This window comes from Notechis scutatus, chromosome Z, assembly GCF_049901735.1.
Source record: "Notechis scutatus isolate UNSWTSFEM ecotype Mainland chromosome Z, rNotScu1.2, whole genome shotgun sequence".
NCBI classification, from domain to species: Eukaryota; Metazoa; Chordata; class Lepidosauria; order Squamata; family Elapidae; genus Notechis; species Notechis scutatus.
In genome coordinates, this window is record NC_142025.1 from 140,914,818 (window position 1) to 140,937,751 (window position 22,934).

The window sequence follows — 22,934 nt, forward strand, 5'->3', positions numbered from 1 at the left end:
AAGCCCTTTTGTAAGAAAAAAAAACTTTTTTTAAAAAGAAAACAACTTTCATTTAGCTGCTGGATTTATTTGCTATCTCTATTACAGTATAAGTAAAAGCAAGACCTAACCCTTTCCCTAAAATCCCCATCCCCAATATGAATTGGGAAATGAATAACAGAGTTGAAAGGGACCTTGGAGGTCTTCTAGTCCAACCCCCTGTTCAAACAGGAGACCCTAGACCACTCCAGACAAATGGTTGTCCAGTTTCTTCTTAAAAGCCTTCAGTGTTGGATCACCCACAACTTCTGCAGGCAAGTCATTCCACGGATTAATTGTTCTAAATTTCTCAAACAATAGACATGCCTGTACACACATGGGCACACGCACACAAACACAATCCCTGTTTCAATGTCTTGTGTGATCAGATCTTGTGTTAATTTACAGAAGATAGGAATCACTATTTTTAAAAACACGTTTGAGATCTTATCCCTGCTGTGTTAGGTTGATAAACAGTGCTACGTTATTGAATCTCCATGTTATTCCACATTTTCACAAAAGTGGCGTCGGCTAGTGAAACGTCCCTCACTTGATTATCTTTTTGGTCTCCTAACTTGCCCCTCCTGTAGGCAATGTGGCTTGGATGCATCTCCTGGTGTCTCAGAAGATTCAAGAGGACCCCTCAACCATTGGGGGCCAAGTTTATTTTTGCTATGATGACTCTCCGTACAAGAGCTACGAGGACTTTAACATGGAGTTCTTGAGCCCGTGTGGCTTCCGCCTCTTGGGGTCACGTCCACTGCTGCCGTTCTTTCTCCTCCATCTGATAGCTCTGCTCAATGCTACCCTGCAGTGGCTCCTAAAGCCCTTCTGTGTGTATGCCCCCATCCTCAACCCCTACACCCTGGTGATTGCCAGCACTACCTTCACCGTAAAAACCGACAAGGCCCTGAAGCACTTCGGATACAAACCCTGCTTCCCTTGGGAGGAAAGCAAGAATCACACAATCAGGTGGCTCCAAGAGGTCACAGCAGAAAAGCAAATGGAGAAGTAGGCCCAGAAAGACAGGTCAACACGAAAAGGGGGAATCGCTCTGGAGGAATCACAGTTGGGGCATGGAAAGCTCCTGGATTTCAGCTGTGCTAAACTCAGGACATTTGCAATATTAACCTATGGCCTTATGTTGACTGGTTTGAGATGGTGATGTTATATATTTGTACAGTAACTATCTTTGTCTTAGATGACCTTTGGAAGCAGGCCTACAGTTTTGCAGGAATGGGTAGACCCTCTGTTTCCCAAGCAGAAATGTCAAATACCAAAGAAATATGTTTTAGATTTTGGCTGAGTGCATCAGTGTCTCATTCTCAACTCGACAAGGGCTTTTTTTTTTTCCAGCCAAAGTCCCAAACTCTTTTCAAAATTACTTTTGATGACGGTCTTCAATATTTCTATCATGTCATACATTCCAATCTGCTCAGTTCAATTTCTTCTATCTGAGTGTGTTTATCCATCTGCCTGTGTTGATTTAGCATGCTTCAAAGATTATCCAGAAGGCAGCAAGGTCCAGTTCATCTTCTACCATTCCTTAGCTTTGGAAGATGGATTGTTGATCCATTCCATGTCACTACAGACCAGTTCCATGTTTTTCTTCCTACCTCAATGACCTCTAAGTGCAATAAGGATTGAGGTTCATGTTTTTGATATAATCTCTAACCAGTCCCTAATGATCTGAGTAAGCAGATATACTCTTAAGTGTGAAAGGAGATTAGGATGCTATCCTATGATTTTCTAGTCACAATTATCTCACATGACGTGTGCAATAGAAATGTATGACTGGAAAGCCTCCTTGATGACCAACGATTAAGTTAAGCAAGCAAATAAATATATTATATTCTCATGAGAGCTGCAATTATCTTTTATGAAGTCTGTGAGAAGTTTAAAAACTAAGGAAGAGGGATATGATGGATCAAGAGACAGAGCCTGAAGGGACATATCTAGGGGTGGGATTCTACCGGTTTGGACTGGTTCTATAGAACCGATTGTTATGATCCTGCACAGTTCAGAGAACCGGCAAATCGTGTCCCTGGCTGGCCCTGCCGCTCTCTGCCTGCCCCTCCCCGCCCAGTCAGTCCTTATCGTGCATGTGCAACATCGCATGCATGCCCAACATCGTTGACTGTGTTCTTTCCTGCCCAGTCACTCTTTAAGGTATTTTCCCCCCCTCCCAATGATCAGCTGTTCCAATGATCAGCTGTTCCAGGATCCCCCTCGCTGTCTTACTGCTTCACCCAGGAGGCTTCCCTGAGGACCAAAAGGCCTTAAAATGGGGAGGGGTGTGCTGCAAAAAAAGAAGTTCATGCCCACCCAGTCACATGGCCATGCCCATGCCTACCTAGCCATGCCCACAGAACCGGTGGTTTAAAAATTTGAATCCCACCCCTGGACATATGTGGGTGGGACATGCTGGAAGCAGTGGATGATGGGAATTAGTGGCCTTGAGTAAAATCTGTTGCTGTATAACCAATAGTGTTATTTAGGCCCTTCACATAGGTGCTTTTTCAAGAGGTAACTGGACTTTCTGGTTTTTCTTTGAAGACGTTTCACTTCTCATCCAAGGAGCTTCTTCAGCTCTGACTAGCAGTCAGAGCTTCTTCAGCAGTCAGAGCTGAAGAAGCTTCTTGGATAAAGAAGCAAAATATCTTCAAAGAAAGTCCAATTTCCTCTTGAAAAAAACACCTTTGGGGCTTCATAGAAATTTATTTATTTTGTTGAAGATTGGGTGCTGTAAAAGTTTTTTTTAACCATGTATATCATCTACAGTTATTTTCAGTTTTGTTGCATAACAATGAATTTCTCTGTTTTTTGGCTTCTGTCTATTAAGAAAGCTACATGTTTCCATGGGGATATCTATGGATGGGTATTTTTAAAAAAACAGCAAGGCAACTGCAGCATTGTTCATCTTTTCACTTTATACCTCTTATGATAGAGCTCTGGATGCAACCTGAGATTATCCCTGGTGCTGAACACAGGTGCTGTTTCCCTCCACAGTCCCTTAAGACTCTGAGGCATAGAGTTGTTTTGTGATATGGTTTGTTGATTAAGCAAGCCAAGTTTGTTAAAACTGTGGTTTGCTGACTGAATTCACATGTCAGCTGCACTTGCTTCTTAAGCAGCTTCAGTAAAGCACAGGAACAGAATGACTTAGCTTATGATTGACCTTAGTCAGTATCTAAATACAACCTCCAGATTGTAACTACATCCCCTAATTTCCTCCTCCTTTTAAAGCAAGTTGCCTGATACAAAGTTCTAGAGCACTTTATTCAATTTCAATAGCTGCCCATCTTAATGAAGGAATCTGGGCTTACAGATCAAATTTCATGCTTGCGTGTTACTTTGCCCTTTGCCCTTTTGATCTTGCATATGATTATCCAGCTCTTAGCAAGCTCCTAGTTGCATCTGCGCAGCTCCCCTTCTAGACCTCAACTGGGCACTAAAGTGAGAAGTTCCTTCTATAACTCCCAAGAACCAGACAGGCCCAAGACCTAAAGGAGCTTCCATCTTTTGACAAATGTTACACGTTTGGCCAAAGCAACTCCAGCTGAACTTTTCTTGAATATGGGAGGATGGCCAGCAACATGCCATCAGGGATAATTTAACAAACAGGTGAATGACAGGTGAAAAGAAAAATCTTTGGAAAAAGGGAAAACAGTGACCAAAGCTGAGCAGGTGCTAAGATCCTACACTGATGGGTGGAACTGGGAACCAATTCACATCCGATCAAATCAGAAAGGGCCCAGCTGACAGCAACCAAGTGTAGCAAGCCACACTTTACTCGACAATCAGGGGTGTGGCCCACTCATGGCTCACAGGCTGGATGCATCATGTGCTGGCCCCGCCCCCGCACAGTTTAGCAAAGGGAAAAAAAGGTCCCGATACGTCACATGACACTTCCATGGTGATGCGAGTTTGACAGTCCTGATCTAGATCAAGATGCTCCAAGTCACAATGAAATTGTGGAGAAGGCTGTTCCCCAAGGATCAAATGAGCTGTGCAGGTGTTTGACGGAAGATCCCATTGTCTGAACTTCACCTGTCCTAGGTAGTAGCTCTTCAAAACCGCTAGATTTAGCCAGTTAAGCTGTAGGATATTTATTTTTGTGTAGGACACATGGACTTGCAATATATATTAACATTTTGCCTAGATCAAAAGCACAATAAAATATGAATGTTTAAAAAAAGATCTATATTCAGACACCAACGTCAACCATCTAACCATTGAAGTCCAGCGTCGTTTATACAAAAGAAAACAGTTTACTGGATTGGTAATATATCCTCAGCTTACATCCAGTCACGGTGTGATTTACAGTTTGACGTGGGATCCCACAGTCACACCAAGGGGAGGATACTACGTGCCCCATTTATACGGAGACTGTCTATTGTAATTCAAAGCCTGGCACATTTTTCATGGGGTCATTTATATGGCTGGATATTCACCAACCTGCTTGGCTTTCCATTGGGAATCGTTATTAACGCTGTTGAGCAGATATTGCACAAGTGACAGTGGGGGCTTCCTAGATTTGAGTTTCCGGCTGAGAAATGAGAAAGGTTGGCATGCACCAGGCGGAGTGATAGCACTGTGGAATGGTAAACAAGTTAAACAGGCGGTCCTTGACTTGCGACCACAACTGAGCCCGAAATTTATGTTGCTAAGGGAGACGTTTGTGAAGTGAGCTTTTATCCCATTTTACGACCTTTTCCTGCCACAGTCGTTAAGTGAATCAGTACAATTGTTAAGTTAGTAGCCTGTTCAGAGAGTATGGCCTCCCCATCGACTTTGCTTGCTTGAAGGTCACAAAGAAAGAGACCCCCACGATCCCAGGACACCACAAACTAAGGTCATAAATACAAGTCAGTTGCCAAGTGTCCAAATTCTGATCATATGACCACGGAGATGCTGCAAAGATCATAAGTGCAACGGTCATAAATCACTTTTTTAGTGATGTTGTAACTTTGAACGGTCACTAAATGAACCATTGTATGTCGAGGAGTACCTGTACAAGTCAGGAAAAGCTTCCTTGGCTTTTTTTAAAAAATGGGCTTTGAATAAAACTATGGTGTTTAATTGCTTCTTAGTCCCAGAGGTTTGTACAGTTCCAGGTATAAAAGCAGGCTATTTTTCTGCCTCTCAGCCACTCCTATATTGACAAGATTGTAAAGAGATGGGGGGAAAAAGGGCCATCTCCTTGGAGCTGCATTCCTGTGCAACAATAAGCAAAAAGAGATTGAGGCATATATTCTCCAGCTCTGTGCCAGCTGACTCAGACAAGCTTGTCGGAACCCTTCAAAACATTAAGCTCCTAGGAACAGCCCAAAGGTAAATTATGTTTAAGGAAGATTGATCGGCAACAAAGTTTGGGAATTAAACTAGGCTGATAATCCGCAAAGAACCTGTGGACAAAATGAAGAAAATCCAGCAAAAGAGGGTTTTAAAAATAAATAAATAAATAAATCTGGGGTTTCAGCTTAAAGCGGGAGAAAAAAGTTCTGAGCTAGTGGTGTTGTGTGAACAGCCAGCAAATAACAAAACAGAATTCTTTATTGGCCAAGTGTGATTGGAAACACAAGGGATTTATCTCCAATGCGTAAGCTCTTCATGTACATACAGACAACAAGGTAATATAATCAGTGTACATTCATACATACAAACAAACAAACATCATGTACATAATGGAGGGTTTGTTCTTCTATCATATTACATCCCTAAGTGTTGGAAACACTTTATAGGCACTGATGTATGTCTGTAACATCAAAGGTCAACCTTTGCAGCAGTTTTGTCAATCTCAGGGACTTTAAGATGTGTAGACTTCAGCACTAGAACAGAATAGAATAACAGAATTGGAAGGGACCTTGGAGGTCTTCTAGTCCAACCCCCAGCTGAGGCAGGAAATCCTACACCACTTCAGATAAATGGGTGTCCAATCTCTTCTTAAAAACTTCCCGTGTTGGAGCATTCACAGCTTCTGGAGGCAAGTTGTTCCACTGATTAATTGTTCTAACTGTCAGGAAATGTTTCCTTATTTCTAGGTTGTTTCTCTCCTTGATTAGTTTCCACCCATTGCTTCTTGTCCTACTCTTGAAGGCAGAACAAAAAGCCATGGATGAAAACTAATCAGAGAGAGACCCAACCTAGAACTAAGAAATTTCCTGATAGTGAGAACAATCAGTGGGATGGCTTGCCTTCAGAAATTGTGGGTGCTTCAACACTGGAGGCTTTTAAGAAGGGACTGGACAATCATTTATCTGAAATGACAATGGGTTTCCTGCTTGAACCAGGGGTTGGCCTAGAAGATCTCCAAGGTCCCTTCCAACTCTGTTATTCTGTTACTCTGGGTCAATCTCTGTTTGTCCTGCCCTGGCTATCTCATATACATTACGCTGCCTTGAACCTGTAAATAAAAAGGAGATAAAAATCAAAGGCACCAATAAATCCCTACATCACTACTAGGTTAGTTGCGAAAGAAGCAAGCAAGCATTCTAATATTTGGTCAACCTTTAGAACTTGAGAGTGTCTATGGCCTTGGTCTCTCTTTGCCCTATGAGTCATAGAGGGGAGTATTGCAAAATAAAAATATACCTGACCACAAACAATACAGAATTAGGGGGAAGTTCCTGCAATAGCTGCCAAAAGAGAGATCTGCCTGTCTGAGCAGTTCTAGGAATTATAATTTTGTAAGATTTAGGAGAAAGAAGAAACCAGAATTCTTTCTGGATTTACAGAGGCGAAAAGGCCTCCAAGGCAAAATCTCAGAATTTGCTGCCTGCTGGGTTTAAATAAACTCTGCGTTTGTTTACCAGTTGCCCTAACCCATTATTTGTGCCGAATTTCCATAAATCAGGACATAACCACACCTGCTAGGTTCAAAGGTGATGGGTGAGTGTTAATGTTTGCACAACACCTCGAAGCACAAATTAAATGTAAGGTTGCAGAAATATAGATGTGGGAGAACATTAGAGTCAACCACATTCTTCATGCAGGAAACTTAATTAAAGCATCTCCCACAGGTGATTGTCCAACCTCTGCTTGGACACATCTTACCATTAAAAATATCTTATTATTTAAAAAAATATTTCCAAGCATTCAATTCAAAGGTGCTTCCTATAACTTATATTCATTATTCTGACTCTTGAACTCTGGAAAGGCAGAGAAGAGGTTTTGCTCTTCTGTGAAACATCCTTCAAGTATTTGGAATGTCTACTGCCCTTCATTTTTTTTTTTTCAAGGTTCAGCGTTTTCCAAATTATTCAATCTCTAACATTTTCTAGATTGCTATTTTCCTGTAGCATTATTTGAATGTGTTCCAGAATGCCTGATTCCTTCCTTAATGTCATATACCCAGAACTGGACACACCATTCACGGTGGGTAATGATGCCTGAGAATGTCTGGAGAGAAGGGTCCAAATGACCTTCTTGTGGCCTGGCTATTAGTAATCCCTCTACAATTTAAACCTGCCTCACTCTGTCTGGATGAAACTGAATGAGATGTAAAACTGGAAAAATTGCCACTACCCTGTATCAATGGGGCTAAAAACATTCCCTTTGTTGTGACTGTAGTGCTGACAATGCAAACTATTTAATACATTGTGCAAGACTGTCCATGACGTGTGTTCTCTGATTCCTTAGAAGATCTGCATAAAGCAAGGCCAGAAGGTATCGCCTGGATGACTGAATTGGACATCCAGTTATGAGTCCACTGCCATACCTCTATAGCTTATGTGGATTGTATGCATGTGTTTGCTTCTCTTTGTCATGTTCTCATCATGTGCTACATAATAATAAACAATAACCAATGCAGAATAAAGTGGAATTCTTAGAACCATGCCTTGGCTTTAATTGGGACATGTTGCGCTAAAATGCTCTGGGAATTAGGAACAGTGGTAGGGTGCAGTGATTTACCTTAATAAAATTTAGGTACATCTCCCTTTCAACTCTGTTAACCTGTTAATTTCTCCTAGATTCTTATCTCCCAAAATTTCCTGGAGAAAAGGAAAGGGTTCCTACATTTGTCTACTGCATAGCAGGATGCCCACAAATAGCACAAACCTTGTGATTATTCCATAAATCAATATCCAGCTTGATTTCCCAACATAAAGGCTCTCTCATTTTTACATTTTTTTCAGCAAGCAAGAAAAAAAAAAGATCTTATGGAAAATGTTTTTCAGATGTGAGAAAGGAAGTCCGTGACTACTCTTTTTTCCGATATCATAAATCCTGTGTTGTCTGTATTTTCCATTTTAATTTTTTCTTCTTCTTTCAACTGTAGCATAAACATCCTGTTTTTCAAGACTTTGTCCATTTCCCTCATTTCAGGGCACTGCAGAGAAATCCAGCTTTACCAGCTGGAGAAGTGAGGTAGCTGACATGGGCAGCTGGCTTGTTCATGCCCAAAGGACAGCCAATATTTTTGAGTTATTACAATATACCGATTTTCTTTTTTCTCTTGCTGGAAAAGACATTTCTGGGAATTTTCTTGTTTTCAATAATCTTAGGGCTATTTCACAAGCTGGAAGGCCATTTTATTGTCCTCTGGTTACATAATAACTCATCTAGTTCTGAATCAGAAGATGCCCAAGAATGGCCAGTTGGATGAGGCCATGCCATTAACCAGTTCCTGCTGTGTTCCAGTAGTACTTGACATTTTCTTCTTTGTTGCTCTTTTCTGGAAAGAGTTCAGAAAAGAGCAGTGAAGAGGATTAGGGGATTGGAAATCAAACATAAAAAAATGGTTGCATGAATTGGTTTGTCTAATCTAGGAAAAAGAAGGACTCGGGATGATATGATAGAGGTGTTCCAATATCTGATGGGCTGCCACAGAGAAGAAGGGAACAACTTATTTTCCAAAGCTCCTGAACACGGGACAAGAAGCAATGGATAGAAATTTATCAAGGAGATAACCAACCTAGAACTAAGGAGAAATTTCCTAGTAGTGAGGATAATTGATCAGTGGAATGGCTTGCCTACAGAAGTTGTGGATGCTGGGGCCTTTTAAGAAGAGACTGGATAGCCACTTGTCTGGAATGGTATAGACTCTCTTGCTTCAACTAGAAGACCTCCAAGGTCCCTTCCAACTTTGTTATTCACATAATAGGAAGGGGGAATGGTGTGTTAAGGGCCAATCTTTGCCTCATCTAACACATTGGCAAGGACTTGAACCCTGGGCCTCATCCTACAAAATGCAATTCAGTGGTGAAAAATGTAAGTTTGAATTCATGGGCAAGAAAGGTTGAATACATGGTCAAGAAAAAAATACACAGATATAGAATAGGTGGTACCTGGCTCATCATCAGCCACTGTGAGAGGGATCTAGATGTTTTAGTAGATCACTATTTAAGTATGAGCCACCAGTGTGCTGCAGCCACCAAAAAAGCTAATGCAGTCCTAGGTTGCATCAAGAAAGGGATAATTTCAAAGTCGTGTGCAGTGATAGCATTGCTTTATACTGCCTTGATGAGACCAGAAAAGGTCTAGAAGTGATATGATAGGACAGTGATGGCTAACCTATGACACGCGTGTCACTTGTGACACACCGAGGCACTTTGACTGACACACCTGTTGGTGGGGGGAAAACCTGCACATTTAGAGGCTGCCTGTGCTCTGCTCCAATCCCTGCTCCCTGCTTGTTGCGTGGAGGCGTGGTGTCACCGCTGCCGCAAGATCTTTGCAGCAGAGAACCAGTTTTAACCGCCATAAACTGAGGTTTGTCAGTTTCATTACCTCAGGAACGCTACAGGAGGAAAGGAGATCCATGAGGTTCACAGCCCTGTAAGGTGGCCTTCCGATCCCCACATCCTGCACCTGCAGCCCTGAGACCAGGGAGACGAGTTTCACAGCCCTGTGTGATCACCCCAGCCCAGTCCGTCATAAACCACATTATTGATATTTCTTGAAGTGACACACGACCCGAGGAAGGCTACACTTTTTCCCGATTTTTGACACACCAAGCTGAAAAGGTTAGCCATCACTGTGATAGGAGGCTTCAGTACTTGAAGGGCTGTCATGGAGAGGAGAAGGTTGACTATTCTCCAAAGTACTTGAGTGCGGAACAAAAAAGCAATGGGTGGAAGATGACTAAAGAGAGATCCAGGCGAAAGGAGAAATTTCCTGACAGTGGTACAATTAATCAGTCAAACACTTTGCCTCCAGAAGTTGTGAATGCTCCATCACTGCAGATTTTCAAGAAGAGACTGTACAGCCTTTGTTGGGAATGGTATAGGGCAGGGGTCTGCAACCTTAAACACTCAAAAAGAAAACACCGGAAGTCAATAATTTAACAACCGGTGTGACTGGGTGGGCGTGGCCAACTCAATGCCACTTACTCCCACCCAGTCATCTCCTGCTCTGGAATATGGAGTGAGTCTCCATGCCCTGCCATCCTGCTTACCTTCTCAGGCCAGGTGAGGAGTGACAGGGAGGAGAGGGGCCAGCCATGGTGGGATCAGCCGATAGGGAGCCACAGCAGAGGGCCGAAAGAGCCGCATGTGGCTCCAGAGCCACAGGTTGCAGACCCCTGGTATAGAGTCTCCTCCTTGATCAGGGAGTTGTACTACAGGACTTCCAAGGTCCCTTCCAACCCAACAAGTTGCCTCTTGAAAAAGTTTCCCAACTCAAGAACAGGCCGATCTGCCAAACAAGATGTCAAACAAATCCACTGTGGGAGTAGCTTCTCCCCATACAATCTAGTGAAGAAATTGCCCCAAATAACCATTTGTGAGGGGACACAACATTATTTAAAACCCAGTGCAACCAGAACTTTACTTTCAAAAGTACAAGGGCTGGAAGGTTTCTATCTGTTATTCTGTAATTCATGTATTCCATTGGGATTAACTACTTTTTCATGCAGAACTTGTACATCCCCTCGCTTACATTCCATTCTAACTCCTTTTCCATGCATTAATATGCATGCTTAAACCACATAGTCAAAATGGATTTTTTTTCTTTCCTGAAGAGATTCTATCCAAGTAATGGCCATTCTTGTTCACTCATAGATTGTTGATCACTTTTTTTCTTTTTTCTTTTTTGTATTCTTATGTCACGTTCTCACCACTAATTTATGTCACCAAACAGAATACATCTTCCACTTGAATCACATTCATTGTGGGTTTTTTTCTTCAAGTTCATTCCCAATTCTTCCATCATTACCATTTACTGAAGCAAAACATGCCCAATTAACAGTCAAATTAAACAAATCCTGACATTTTATCCATATCAATTATAATTATGCCTCCATATTCACTTCTTCACAAGTATTTTGTCAGCTCAACTCTGCTTTCAGGTTTATTGTCCTTTTTCCTTCATTTAACTTCTCAGACATAAAATATACCTATTTTTTGTACTTAATTACCTATTTTATGCTCTTTTCCATTTAGTCCTCATTTTAATGATGGTTCAAAAAATAAGAGAAAAAAAAAGACTTACAATCTGTATTTGCATTTACAACACTTGCATCCATGGTTATATGATGGTAATTTGGAGAGTTGGCAACACCTTGCATTTACGACAGGTTGCCGTGTTCTGCGGTTACGTGTCCGTGATTTGTGACCTTTTTTGATAATTTCTGGCCCAAGATACCCATTGGGAAAGCTGGATTCATTTAACAACCATATGAGTCACTTAATGATTGCTGTAAAAATGATAATAAAATCAGGTATGACTTGACATGATGAAAATTCCAATTCCAATTGTGGTCTGGAGTTGAGGATTATCTGCACTCCTCTTACCTTCCAAGCTGCAAACTCCCATATAACCTGGCCATTCCTTTTATTTCCATGGTTTTAGTTAATCAATGCTTTTCATTTGGATATATTGCAAGGCAACCTTAAGCTGTTTGTTTCCCAGGTGGATCTTATCTGGAAAGAAATATACTTAAGAAATCACTCTTCTGGATGGCAACAAAATGGCCCATACATATTCTTACCATGGCCCCTCATGGCTGTAGTCCCCTGCTTCTTTTATTTCTATTTTATTTTATTATTTTATTTATTTTATTATTGTTGTTTTATTTATTTTATTTTAATATTTCATTTTATTTTATTATTCAGAAAGTTAAAATACAAATTCCAAAAAGAACCCTCCAAAAATTAAAAGCAAAAATAGACAAAACATTAAAAAGGACAAAAGACAAAAACACATATGCATATATTATCCCCCCCCCCAGTTGATTACTAATAACTATACTACAACAATGTTAGTTTCTCCTCCTTGCAAGGCAGGCCCACAATTTATAAACTTTTACATCTATTTAGAACCAACTTGGCCTGTTCTCCATTTAGTACAGAGGTAGATAGATTTCTAGATCTACTACAGAGCCATGGCGGCATGATGGTTAGAATGCAGTATTGCAGGCTAATTCTGCCGACTGCCAACAGTTTGATCCTGACTCAGACTTCCATCCTTCCGAGGTCAGAATATGCTGACTCTGTAAACCGCTTAGAGAGGGCCATCAAGCATGGCGAAGCCTAAGTACTATTGCTATTACGACTCTATGTAAGAAGCAAGTTATTAGCAGTCTGCAGAGATTCTCAAGTCATCCAGATCATGGTTGCCCCAAAGGTGCTTTTTCAGGAGGCAACTAGATTTTCTTGTTTGTTCTTTGAAGGCGTTCCATTCCCCACTATTTTGTCAGAGCCGAAGAAGCTTCTTAGATGAGAAGTGAAACCTCTTCAAAGAAAAAAAACAAGAAAGTCCAGTTGCCTCCTGAAAAAAGCACCTTTGGGACAAGTCATTAATAGGTAAACCTACAGCAAAGTTAAACTTCAACGCCCTCTGTTAACAATCAGTTGCCGTATTTAATACATTAAAAAATCTACAATGGCTTCTTATCCCCTGCTCTACTCCTCCCACCCTTGTTGGGAAAGTGAATGCCAATCACTTTCATTTCCTCACTTTCAGTCCTTCAAAAAATGCACTTTCCATTTAAAACCTCCCAAAGTCATAAGAATCATAGTTGGAAGCGACCCTTGAAAACATCCAGTTCGACTCCTCCTTGGTGTAGTTGTTCACTTGTGAGAAGCATTTAGCCCATCCATCAATGGACTAACTGGATGGGTGGGAAACCACCTTCTGGCTGGCACTTCCACCAGAAGAAGAATCTAGCAAACTCTTGTCAATTTCATGTCAGTTCTTGTGCTTGGTCCAAGAAAAACGTTCTCTCCCTTTTAGCTTCAAAGATGTTACTGGATTCTAGCGCAGAGAACAGAGAGGTACATTTATGTTGAGAGAGAATTAACAGGGAGAAGTGAATTTTATCGACCCTCTTCCTAACGCCCTTGCCAGAAAGATGTGTGAGATTTTCTTGCTTCCTTTTTGTGACCTGTATGAGCAAATCCATGTGCCTGAACACACACACACACACACACACACACACACATATTCAGGCATGCGGCCACAAGAGAGACCTCCTTTCCCCCATCCTTCCTTCCTTCTTGGTCTTCCCCACCCCAGTAGCCACCACTGGGTCTCCTGTTGCTCCACCATTTTCCCACTGATAGATTTCCACACATGCCCCCATGGGACCAATTGAATGAAACAAAAAGAGAGAGAGAGTTACCATTTTATAAATGGACTGATTTTTTTAAAAAAAGAGCAAAATATAAAAGATAGCCCGTGGCAAAATAGTAGTGCATAGGTAGTCCTCAGCGTATGACCACAATTGAGCCCAAAATTTCTGTTGTTCAGCGAGGCATTTAAAAGAGTTTTGTCCTATTTTAAGACTTTTCTTGAAACAGTGGTTACGTGAATCACTGCAGTCATTAAGTTAGCAACCCAGTGGTTAAGTGAATCTAGCTTTCCCGTTGACTTTGCTTGTCAGAGAGTCGCAAAAGACGATCAAGTGACCCCAGGATGCTGCAACGGTCATAAAGATGAACTAATTGCCAAGTATCTGAATTTTGATCGCATGATCATGGGGAAGCTGCAAAGGTCATAACTGTGAAAAGCAATCATAAAGTCGTATTTTTCAGTGCTGTTGTAACTTGAGCAGTCACTATACAAACTGTTGTAAGTTGAGGACTACCTGGACAAGGATAAATCTTTATTACACCCATGCCTTGTGAAATCTCTCCTGCTAATGGTAAAAATATAATGGTTGTAATTGTGACATAAGCTGGCTAGTATCGCATAAGCACCACCAGTGCCTGTTTACCCAAAGCACACAAATGTTTTTCTATGCAAACCAGGATGTTTATTTTAGAAATTATTTTGTGAGTCAATATTATTATTTTATTTATTTGTATCCCACATTTATTATCTGTACAAATAACTCAAGGCAGGAAACATATCCAATATACCTTCTTCCTCCTATTTTCCCGGCAACAATAACTCTGTGCGGTGGATATAGGGTTGACAGAGACTGGCCCAAAGTCATCCAGCTGGCTCTCATGGCTAAGCGGGGACTAGAACCTTCTGTTTTCTGCCATGGAGCCTTAACTGTTAGATCGATCTGGTTCTCTCCATTGTTGCTTTTATCCTATTACTCTAGGAGGAACCTGCAATGTACTGGCCAAGTGTGGGATACGCTTCCTGTTTCCAACTTTTTCCAACTTTTCAAACTAGTCTAGAAAGTTCAGGCTTGTTTGTGGTCTTCTATTCGAGTACTTCGACTTACAACCACAATTGAGCCCAGAATTTATGTTACTAAGCGAGACATTTGTTAAGTGAGTTTTGCTCCTTTTACAACTTTTCTTGCCACGTTTGTTAACTGAATCACTGTAGTTGTTACGTTGGTAATATGGTGGTTAAGTGAATCTGGTCTCCACACTGACTTTGCTTGTCAGAAGATTACAAAAGGAGATCACATGATCCTGGGACCCTGCAACCGTCATAAATATGAGTCAGTTGTCAAGCGTTCAAATTCTGATCACATCACTATGGGAATGCTGCGGCGGTCATAAGTATGAAAAATGGACATGGGTCATATTTTTGGGTGCTGTTTGTAACATTGAACTGTCACTAAATGAATTGTTTTAAGTTGAGGACTACCTGTAATGGGTCTTGCAATTAGTATAGGTCAGTTTGATCATGGACCTGAACATAGGCAAGAGTTACTTTGCCTTGGTGCTTTCCCCTAGAATGCTGCTATTCCTCATTTCAAAGCTGCCCCAGTAATTTACATAAGTAAAAGATTAAAAATTCAGTGTTTATTTTGAAGACAGTTCCTTCCATCCAGGGGTGGAATTCAAATTTTTTAACAACTGGTTCTGTGGGCATGGCGTGGTGGGCGTGGCTTGGTGTCATGTTATTGGCTGGGCGTGGCCAACTCAATTTCACTCACATCGAGGCACACATCTCCTCATGAGTGTGGGGAATGCTGCAACAGTGGTAAGTGTGAAAAATGGTCATAAGTCACTTTTTTCAGTGCCATTATAACTTTGAATGGTCACTCCACACAAGCAAAGTACCAGCAAAGGAGAGGAAAAAAACTCCAGAGAAGTTCCAGAGACAGGAAGTCTAGTCCTGCCAAGAATGTAATAAGGGTTAACGGAGAGGCAGTTTCTGTAAGCAACACCAGAATGTTTCCTTCCTGCCTTCCTTACAGGATTAGCCCAGTAATTTCTTCTAACAACCGGTTCTCCAAACTGCTTAGAATGTTAACAACCAGGTCTAGCAAATAGGTGCGAACTGGTAGAAGCCCACCCCTGCTTCCATCCCCAAGAGAGAGACTAATGCACAAAAACATCATTTTTGCACACTGTTTTTAATTGACTGCTCCTGACCACCAGAGGGCAGTAAAATAGCACTGAATCACTGCATTACAAAAGGGGGGGGGGGGGAATCAAAACAAAACAGCTTTCCAGATCTTGGAGTCTAAAAATAAAAGAGAGTCTGCAAGGAAGGGAGAAGGAAGAATATTTTTAAACCAGACTTAAGTCAAAATAGATGAGAACGGACAGAGCACCACCCCGCTTATGATGGGAGAGCTTGACAGGTCAGTATGTCCAGGCGGGCGGGTGTGTGTGTGTGTGTGATGGCTCTTTAAAGAACTGCCCACAAAGTGGCCTTCTTGGGAAAAATCTTATCACTGATAACGTGTCTGCCTCATCTCCATTTTTGTTTGAGTTTTTAGGTGGATTTCAACCCAGAAGGGAAAAGTGAAGAATCAAAGCAGGGCCGTTGTAGAAAAAAAATCACTGCTGATGTTTTTACCTGATGAGAAAATGTACTATTTAGATGAGAAATTTTTAAAAAAGATATTCTATTTGAGATTTGACAGCATGATGGTTAGAAATGCAGAGGATGGCATTTGGGACCCTAACATTCAATAGGATTTCGCCAGATTATGATGCTTTAGAAATATATCACTTTGGGGAACTGGAATAATCAACTAACTGGGATGGAGGATTGAAAGGACATTTCTCTCTCTCTCTCTCTCTCTCTCTCATCTATCTATCTATCTATCATCTGTGAATATCTATCTATCATCTCTGTCTATCATCTCTGTCTGTCTTTTTTCTGAGCCTTGAGTAGAAGGCCCACATTGCCAGATATGTTGTTTTTCATAGCATGGAAACAACATGCCCTATGGCAAGAGTGCCTAGATAGGTCTCTCTTGGACTTCATCTCCATCTCCATCTCCATCTAGGTTAACCTCATATTTCCCCATGACACAGCTGGCCAATGTAGTTAGTTTAACCTTATGTACGATTGGGGTTATTTAGGCCTAAATCTAATTCCTTATTGCTGGCCAATGTAGTTAGCTTTAACCCTGGGGCTATTTAGGCCTAAATCTAATTCCTTATGGGTTAGCTGAATCAATTTTCTACTTGTTGAACTTCCCACTTATACATTAAATGACTCAGTGAAACACATCCTGGAAACAAGGCTGCAAAAATAATTAATGAAGTCATCTGAAAAACATGAAAGTTGGATTCCAAAACCTTTCTGCAATTTAACTGAAGTCCATTAAAAAGAAAAATCAGACCAACCCGTATATGTTTCATTTACCTACTTTTTTCTAATGCTTTTCCTTCCAGATAACTGCAAACCATTTCCAAGTGGTTGGCTGCTGAAATACAATCCAGTTCTCCAGTTAAAAAAAAAAGGAAGTCAGGAAACAGTGTCAAAAATACAGCTATTTGCTGCAAAGAAAATTCCCTCAAAATTAAGTATTTGAGAAAATCGATTCCAAAAGAAGCCACATGGAAATAATTTCTGGATTATATTAAAAAAAAGCCATAGTGACAAAGCAATTGACAACTGGGACTGTCTGTAAAGTACAGAATTGAAAACGTAAGAAGTCGGATCATGGCAAGGGATTTGGCTTCCTCCTTGCCTTCTCTCTCAGCATGATCCCTCTGCCATGTATGCCAGCTAACAATGTAATTGTGGGAAATTGTGGATTAATGCATTTATTTATGAGGGAAATGTGTCGCTTTTCAGCTTTCAATGTATTATGTGTCTCTTCAAGGGCTAAAGACCTTCATGGAGGAACATTAAAGGGAGGAATGAAATTGGCAGCTTTGCAAGCATAAAGGGAACAGAACAGGTCATCAAGCAAGTAAGGAGATAAAGGCCAATGTTCAAATCCCCTGCAGAGATGGCAAGGCACTGCCTAGGCCTCACCCAGCTGTTACAAACATCTGAAATGAGATCATAATAATAAGATTTCCCATTCACAATCCAGGATTATCTGCCCCACCTGATTAGTAGACAATCCGATTAGATCGCTAATCGGTCAAGCCCTGTATGCCAACTACTGGCAATTCTGCTACAGGAGGGCTTGAACGGGAATTCACTGAATTGTGCTCTCTGTGACAGTCCTTACTGCTGGCCAGGAAGTTTACATCAAGCCATGGGTTTACATCAAGCCATGATTGGCTTTCAGATGCAGGGTATCTCTCATCATGAGGGCTTCCCCCTTGTCTGAAATGAAAGGAAGCTGCTTTTTGTGTGGTGTGGATCAGAGGTGGCATTCAGCAGGTTCTGACCAGTTCTGAAGAAACGGTAGCGGAAATTTTGAGTAGTTCAGAGAACCAGCAAATGCCACCTCTGACTGGAGATTTTGCAGTATCCTTCCCCTGCCATGCTCACTAAGCCACACCCACAGAACTGATAGTAAAAAAAAATTGAATCCCACCACTGGTGTGGATGTCATTGTAATTCAAGGAGGAATGAGGTCCTTGTGCCTGCAGGTGCTTGGATCAGAGGAGAATGTGTGAATGTCAGAATAAGGGAATGGGAAGTCACCAAAGCAAGGAAAACTAAGAAAAAATGCCAAGGGTGGCATTTCCATTTCAGAAATGTTTTAGCCCCCTTTAGATTTGCTATTCTTGTTTGTTTTCCTATAGCAGAAAAGGAAAGTTAACAATCTGTTATTCCACCCATATCCACCAACACACATAGATGTTTTTAAGTTTTTTATTTTATTTTAATCGAAATATGCACATATTCTCCTCCCACACACCCAATATATTAAGAAACAAAAGCAGAAAATACATGTCATGGTTGATCTGGGACTAAGTTCTGAAATACTTGTAAGGGGATAATTTGTGGATAGAATGAGCTCTTCAAATATTCATAAAGGTTTTCTTCTATGAGCATTTAAGTTGAAATTCCTTCCTAAAAATACTCAGCTCTCTTATAAAATCAATTTAGACTCTGTGCTTTAACAAATATAGTACATCCAAATGGTTAAGTAGCCAAGATCCTGCAAGGATCATCTAGGTATTTATATCCATTTGTTTAGCAGCCATTCAAAATTACAATGGCAATGAAAAAAGCAACTTACAAGTAGTGCTCCACTTATGACCACTGCTGCATCCCCAAGGCTGTGTGATCAAAATTCAGGAACTTAGCAGCCAGCATGTATTTATGATGGTTGCAGCCAGTTGCAACCTTCCCAGCCAGCTTCCAACAAGCAAAGTCAATGGGGAGAGCCAGATTTACTTAAGAGCCCTGTGATTTGTTTAACAACTGCAACAATTCACTCAACAACCATGGCAAAAAAAGATCCTAAAATCAGGTGTGACTCACTTAAACAACCACTTTGCTTAGCAGTGGAAATTCTGGTCCCAGATGTGGTTGTGAATCACAAACTGTGGTGGCCCAGTGATTAGAATGCAGTATTGCAGGCTAGTTCTGCTGACTGCCGACTGCCAACACTTCGGCAGTTTGATTCTCACTGGCTCAAGGTTGACTCAGCCTTCTATCCTTCTGAGATCGGTAAAATGAGGACCCAGATTGTTGGGGGGCAATATGCTGACTCTGTAAACTGCTTAGAGAGGACCCTGAAGCACTGTGAAGCGGTGTATAAGCCTAAGTGCTATTACTATTACCAGTACTGTAACTTATCGTATTGAAAACATGGAACTGTAAAGACTTGGGGTTCCTTATGAAATCAGTACCAAGGGCAGCAACCACAGGAGAATTTTGTATTTGCATAGCAAAATTTAGGAAGCAGGAATGGCAGAAAACAGAGGTATTGGCTACCTTCAGGATGGTGTGTATTTAAGGCCCAACTTTCTTGGGGCAATTAATCCTTAGCTATTGTTTAATAATTATCTAGTTGTGATCCATAACTGCTATGCACCAAAGATGAGATTTTTTTTAAAAAAAGAGAGTAAGCACTTTTGATCAGATTAAAAGTAGATTCTCCTTTGAGTCAATCTCAACACCAACTATATAATATTATAATGCGATCATATTTTAAAAGGCAACAAAGATGACAAAGAGTCTGGAGACTAAAAAATAGATTGAACAGTTAAGGGAACCAGGTATGTCACTCTAGCCTAACAAAGAGAAGGATAAGAGGACATACTACCTGTACTTGAGGAGCTGTCACAGAGAAAAGAGGGCATCTGAGGGTAGGATAAGATATGGAAGCTTCTTATATAAAGATCCAACTCAGAACGAAGGAAAAATTTCCTGACAGTTAAGGTAGAAAAATTAATCAATGAAACAGCTTGCTTCCAGAGTTGTGGGTGCTCCATTGCTGGAGATTTTTGAGAAATATGGGAAAAACATTTGTCTGGGATGCTGTTGGTTCTCTTGTCTTGGGAAGGGGGTTGAAGTGGAAGACCTCCAAGGTCCCTTCCTGCCCTATGATTCTGTTTCTTCTTAGAACATTATAGAAGTGCTTGTTCTCCTGGGATGACATTTTAATCTCAGACTAGTTTACAACTATGGGATCTAGGATCTCCCATCCAAGTGTTAAATAGATTCAACTCTGATTTATTTTCCAAGATCAAGAAAGGAAGTTTTAAAGTGAGAAAAGTAAACTAGAGGATCAATTCACTTTTTGAGCAATTCAAGTGTATTGGTAAGAAAGGAGCTTCTTAAAGATGAAATTAAGCCATGGCTGAGTCCTTGAGCATCTGTCAAATTCTTAGAAATCCAGCTTCCATTCCTCTAAGTAGAAAGCCAGTGAATGAGACACAAAAAGCAAAAGTGGAAGTAAAAATGGGTAGGAAAAAGGAGTGTTGTTTAATTAGGGTATCAAATACAAATACACAGCCACACACTTGTAATGGGAGATCCAGTGTGAGTTGCAGAGAGTCCTTGATTTATGACCACAATTGAGTCCTGAATTACGGTCATAAATCATAACAGTCATTAAGCAGGTCACCATTTGACCATCTGATTTTACAACTTTTTTTTTTTTTTGCAGTGGTTGTTAAGCAAATGCCATGGTTGTTGAGTGAATTCCGCAGTCATTAAATTAACCCATTTTCACCAATGGGAATTTTGCTGGAAACTGGAAATAAACAGCAGAAATGGGGGAAACACAACAAAAATCAGTCATATGACTGTGGGACACTGAACACAGCTATAAATGCAAGCTAACTGCTAAGCACACACAAATGTTAATCACTTGACCACAAGGATGAGTGTGCAAACCATAAGAAGGTCTGAAGCAGTTCATAAGTAGCTCTAGGGAGGCCCATCCTTACTTTGAACAGTCACCAAGTAACAGTCAATAATGAGGGCAAACTGTACTCCAGAAGTAACTCTTAATTCTAGACCAGACATGATAGTGAAAATGGCCAGCATGTCAAGACTTTCTCTGGAGGATTTCCTGTTGTTTGAAGATGGGACTGGAAAAACCCAATTCCGGACAAGGCGCCTCTAATAACTTTTCCTCAAAGGAAGCCTCTGTGAGATTCCTATTTAACTCAGTGACTGTTTCCTGGGACAAGTGATAATTTCCTTTCTGGCTAAGATCAAACCATTATGTTGTTCTAATTTTTCACGTCAATGTTTTCCATAGCATTTGAAAAGGATACCAGGCATCTCGCCGACTTTCCAGGCTCCAACCTTTGTTCCTCCATTCTGATGTTCTTTTCTCCTCTTCACTGCACACACACGCTCCCAAGAAGCTCCCTCTAAGTTGCAGCACCCAAATGGAAGCCATTTCATGGCATCACCGAACTGCCCGGTGAAAACTTTAACCAATTCTATCCCATGGTCTGCTTTGAAGGCTGCTTTCTATCGTATGGTCTGCTGTTGAAATTCCAGTTAAATTACAGAACTTGGCTATTTGCCAGACCTTCAGGCAATTAATTATATCCAAAGTTATTTTTATGAAAAATAGCAAAAATAAAATGTCGTCATGCCTGTAAGAGAAAACACTATACGACACTTGCAAAACCAGCCCAATATGGTCTGATGTTTTTTCAATATGGTGCCCTCCAGATATGTTGGCCTTCATTTGTTAGTTAAAACTGAGAGACCTAGAGGTCACTTCACTTGGGTTGGGAGCTGAAGGGTTGAATTCAGGCTTACTGTGTCTAATTTTCACATATTAACTTTTTTTTCTTTTTTAAATCAAACCATTTCAAATTTGGAACACCTTGTTTGAGTTCCAAACAATTAATTTTCAAAATGAGATATCTCTTGTCATTGGGGATAGTTTTAAAGGAAGGTGAAAAATCCTCCTAAATCCAATTTACAAGTGGAGACCCTACAATCTGCTTGAACCAAGTTTATTCAAACAGTGCTGAGGAAAGTCCACCAAAGGTGGGTACAAACCACCTTTACATACTCATATAATAAATGCTGACTAATAATGATGCCAAATGACCATCATAATAGGGATTAGATTTTTTTTATAAAGAGATAAGGAGAATAATAAGGTGAAGGTCAATACTGATCAGTTTTTGTGATTAATTATGTTCTGGTTTCCATCTATATGTACTGTATCTTTGCTGATTTAAGATACCTTGTGAGCCAGCATTTGCAAAAATGTAAGCAAGAGTCTTATCTGAGTTAAAGGGGCTTCTTAATTCGACAGACTTGCTTCAGATATTTGCTTTCATTCCCTCACAATTTCAGCAGGACCTATTTTTCTCAAGTTGTGATAGTTTGAAACTCAGAAGACTTTCAAACTGATTGAAACAGCCTGGAGAAGTTCACAAAAATGGTGCTGAACCCAAAAGAGGGTAATTTCGAAAGATTTTGCACAAGCCTGCAGGGAAAATTTTGGGACCTCTTTAGGGAAGCACTCAGCTCAATTTATCTCACTCCATTTCTGAGGAACGGAGAAGGGAGAGACTAAGGGTGTATTGCTTTGAATTCTTTGGAAGAAAGCAAAAGAAAATGATAAAAAAAGAAAAGGAAACCTAAAGTTTCTTTTAGGAGTTGAGGATTCTCTGGCTGAATTTCCTTAAGGAAGTGAAATCCTGCTCTTTAACTGGCCCTATGAGGAAAGAAATTGCTGCTCTGCTTCTTATAAAGATCCCAAAACACATTAAGGGTGAAAATGTTAATTTACCCCATTGTAGAGGGGAAGGAGATGAGACTGAGAAATTCTCCTACCTTTCTATTTTCCCTGAGAGATATTCAACCTTTAGCAATAAACATTTAATTATGTTACAACCCTCAGAAAGAAGAGAGGGAGCATACGCGCAAGAGAGAGGGAAGGGAGAGAAAAATACAGAGATGGTTGGTTCAACACACACACACAGAGA

The 22,934-nt window shown here is 40.7% G+C and overlaps 2 protein-coding genes and 1 long non-coding RNA gene across 9 annotated transcripts in view; 2 read left to right on the plus strand and 1 right to left on the minus strand.

Moving 5' to 3' along the window:
* Positions 1 to 1,879, plus strand: part of HSD3B7 (hydroxy-delta-5-steroid dehydrogenase, 3 beta- and steroid delta-isomerase 7) — a 72,892-nt gene extending 71,013 nt beyond the window's left edge. For both annotated transcript variants that reach the window (XM_026683496.2, XM_087946761.1), the window contains one exon: positions 609 to 1,879. In XM_026683496.2, the coding sequence (XP_026539281.1) occupies positions 609 to 1,033 (425 nt within the window). In that variant the 3' untranslated portion in view covers positions 1,034 to 1,879. The remainder of the gene's footprint in view (positions 1 to 608) is intronic.
* STX1B (syntaxin 1B) overlaps positions 1 to 22,934 on the minus strand; it is a 175,810-nt gene that overhangs the window by 54,472 nt on the left and 98,404 nt on the right. For 2 of the 6 annotated variants that reach the window (XM_087946759.1, XM_087946756.1), the window contains exon 10: positions 8,291 to 8,695. The exons of 3 other annotated variants lie outside the window; for them this stretch is intronic. In XM_087946759.1, the coding sequence (XP_087802885.1) occupies positions 8,594 to 8,695 (102 nt within the window). In that variant the 3' untranslated portion in view covers positions 8,291 to 8,593. Of the gene's footprint in view, positions 1 to 8,290; positions 8,696 to 22,934 lie in introns of those variants that run through there. One more of the 6 variants, XM_087946753.1, reaches the window with a different exon arrangement.
* LOC148129352 (uncharacterized) lies at positions 15,862 to 17,096 on the plus strand. The gene is made up of 2 exons (XR_015745877.1): positions 15,862 to 15,958; positions 17,004 to 17,096. It is a non-coding gene; the product is annotated as an uncharacterized LOC148129352 (long non-coding RNA).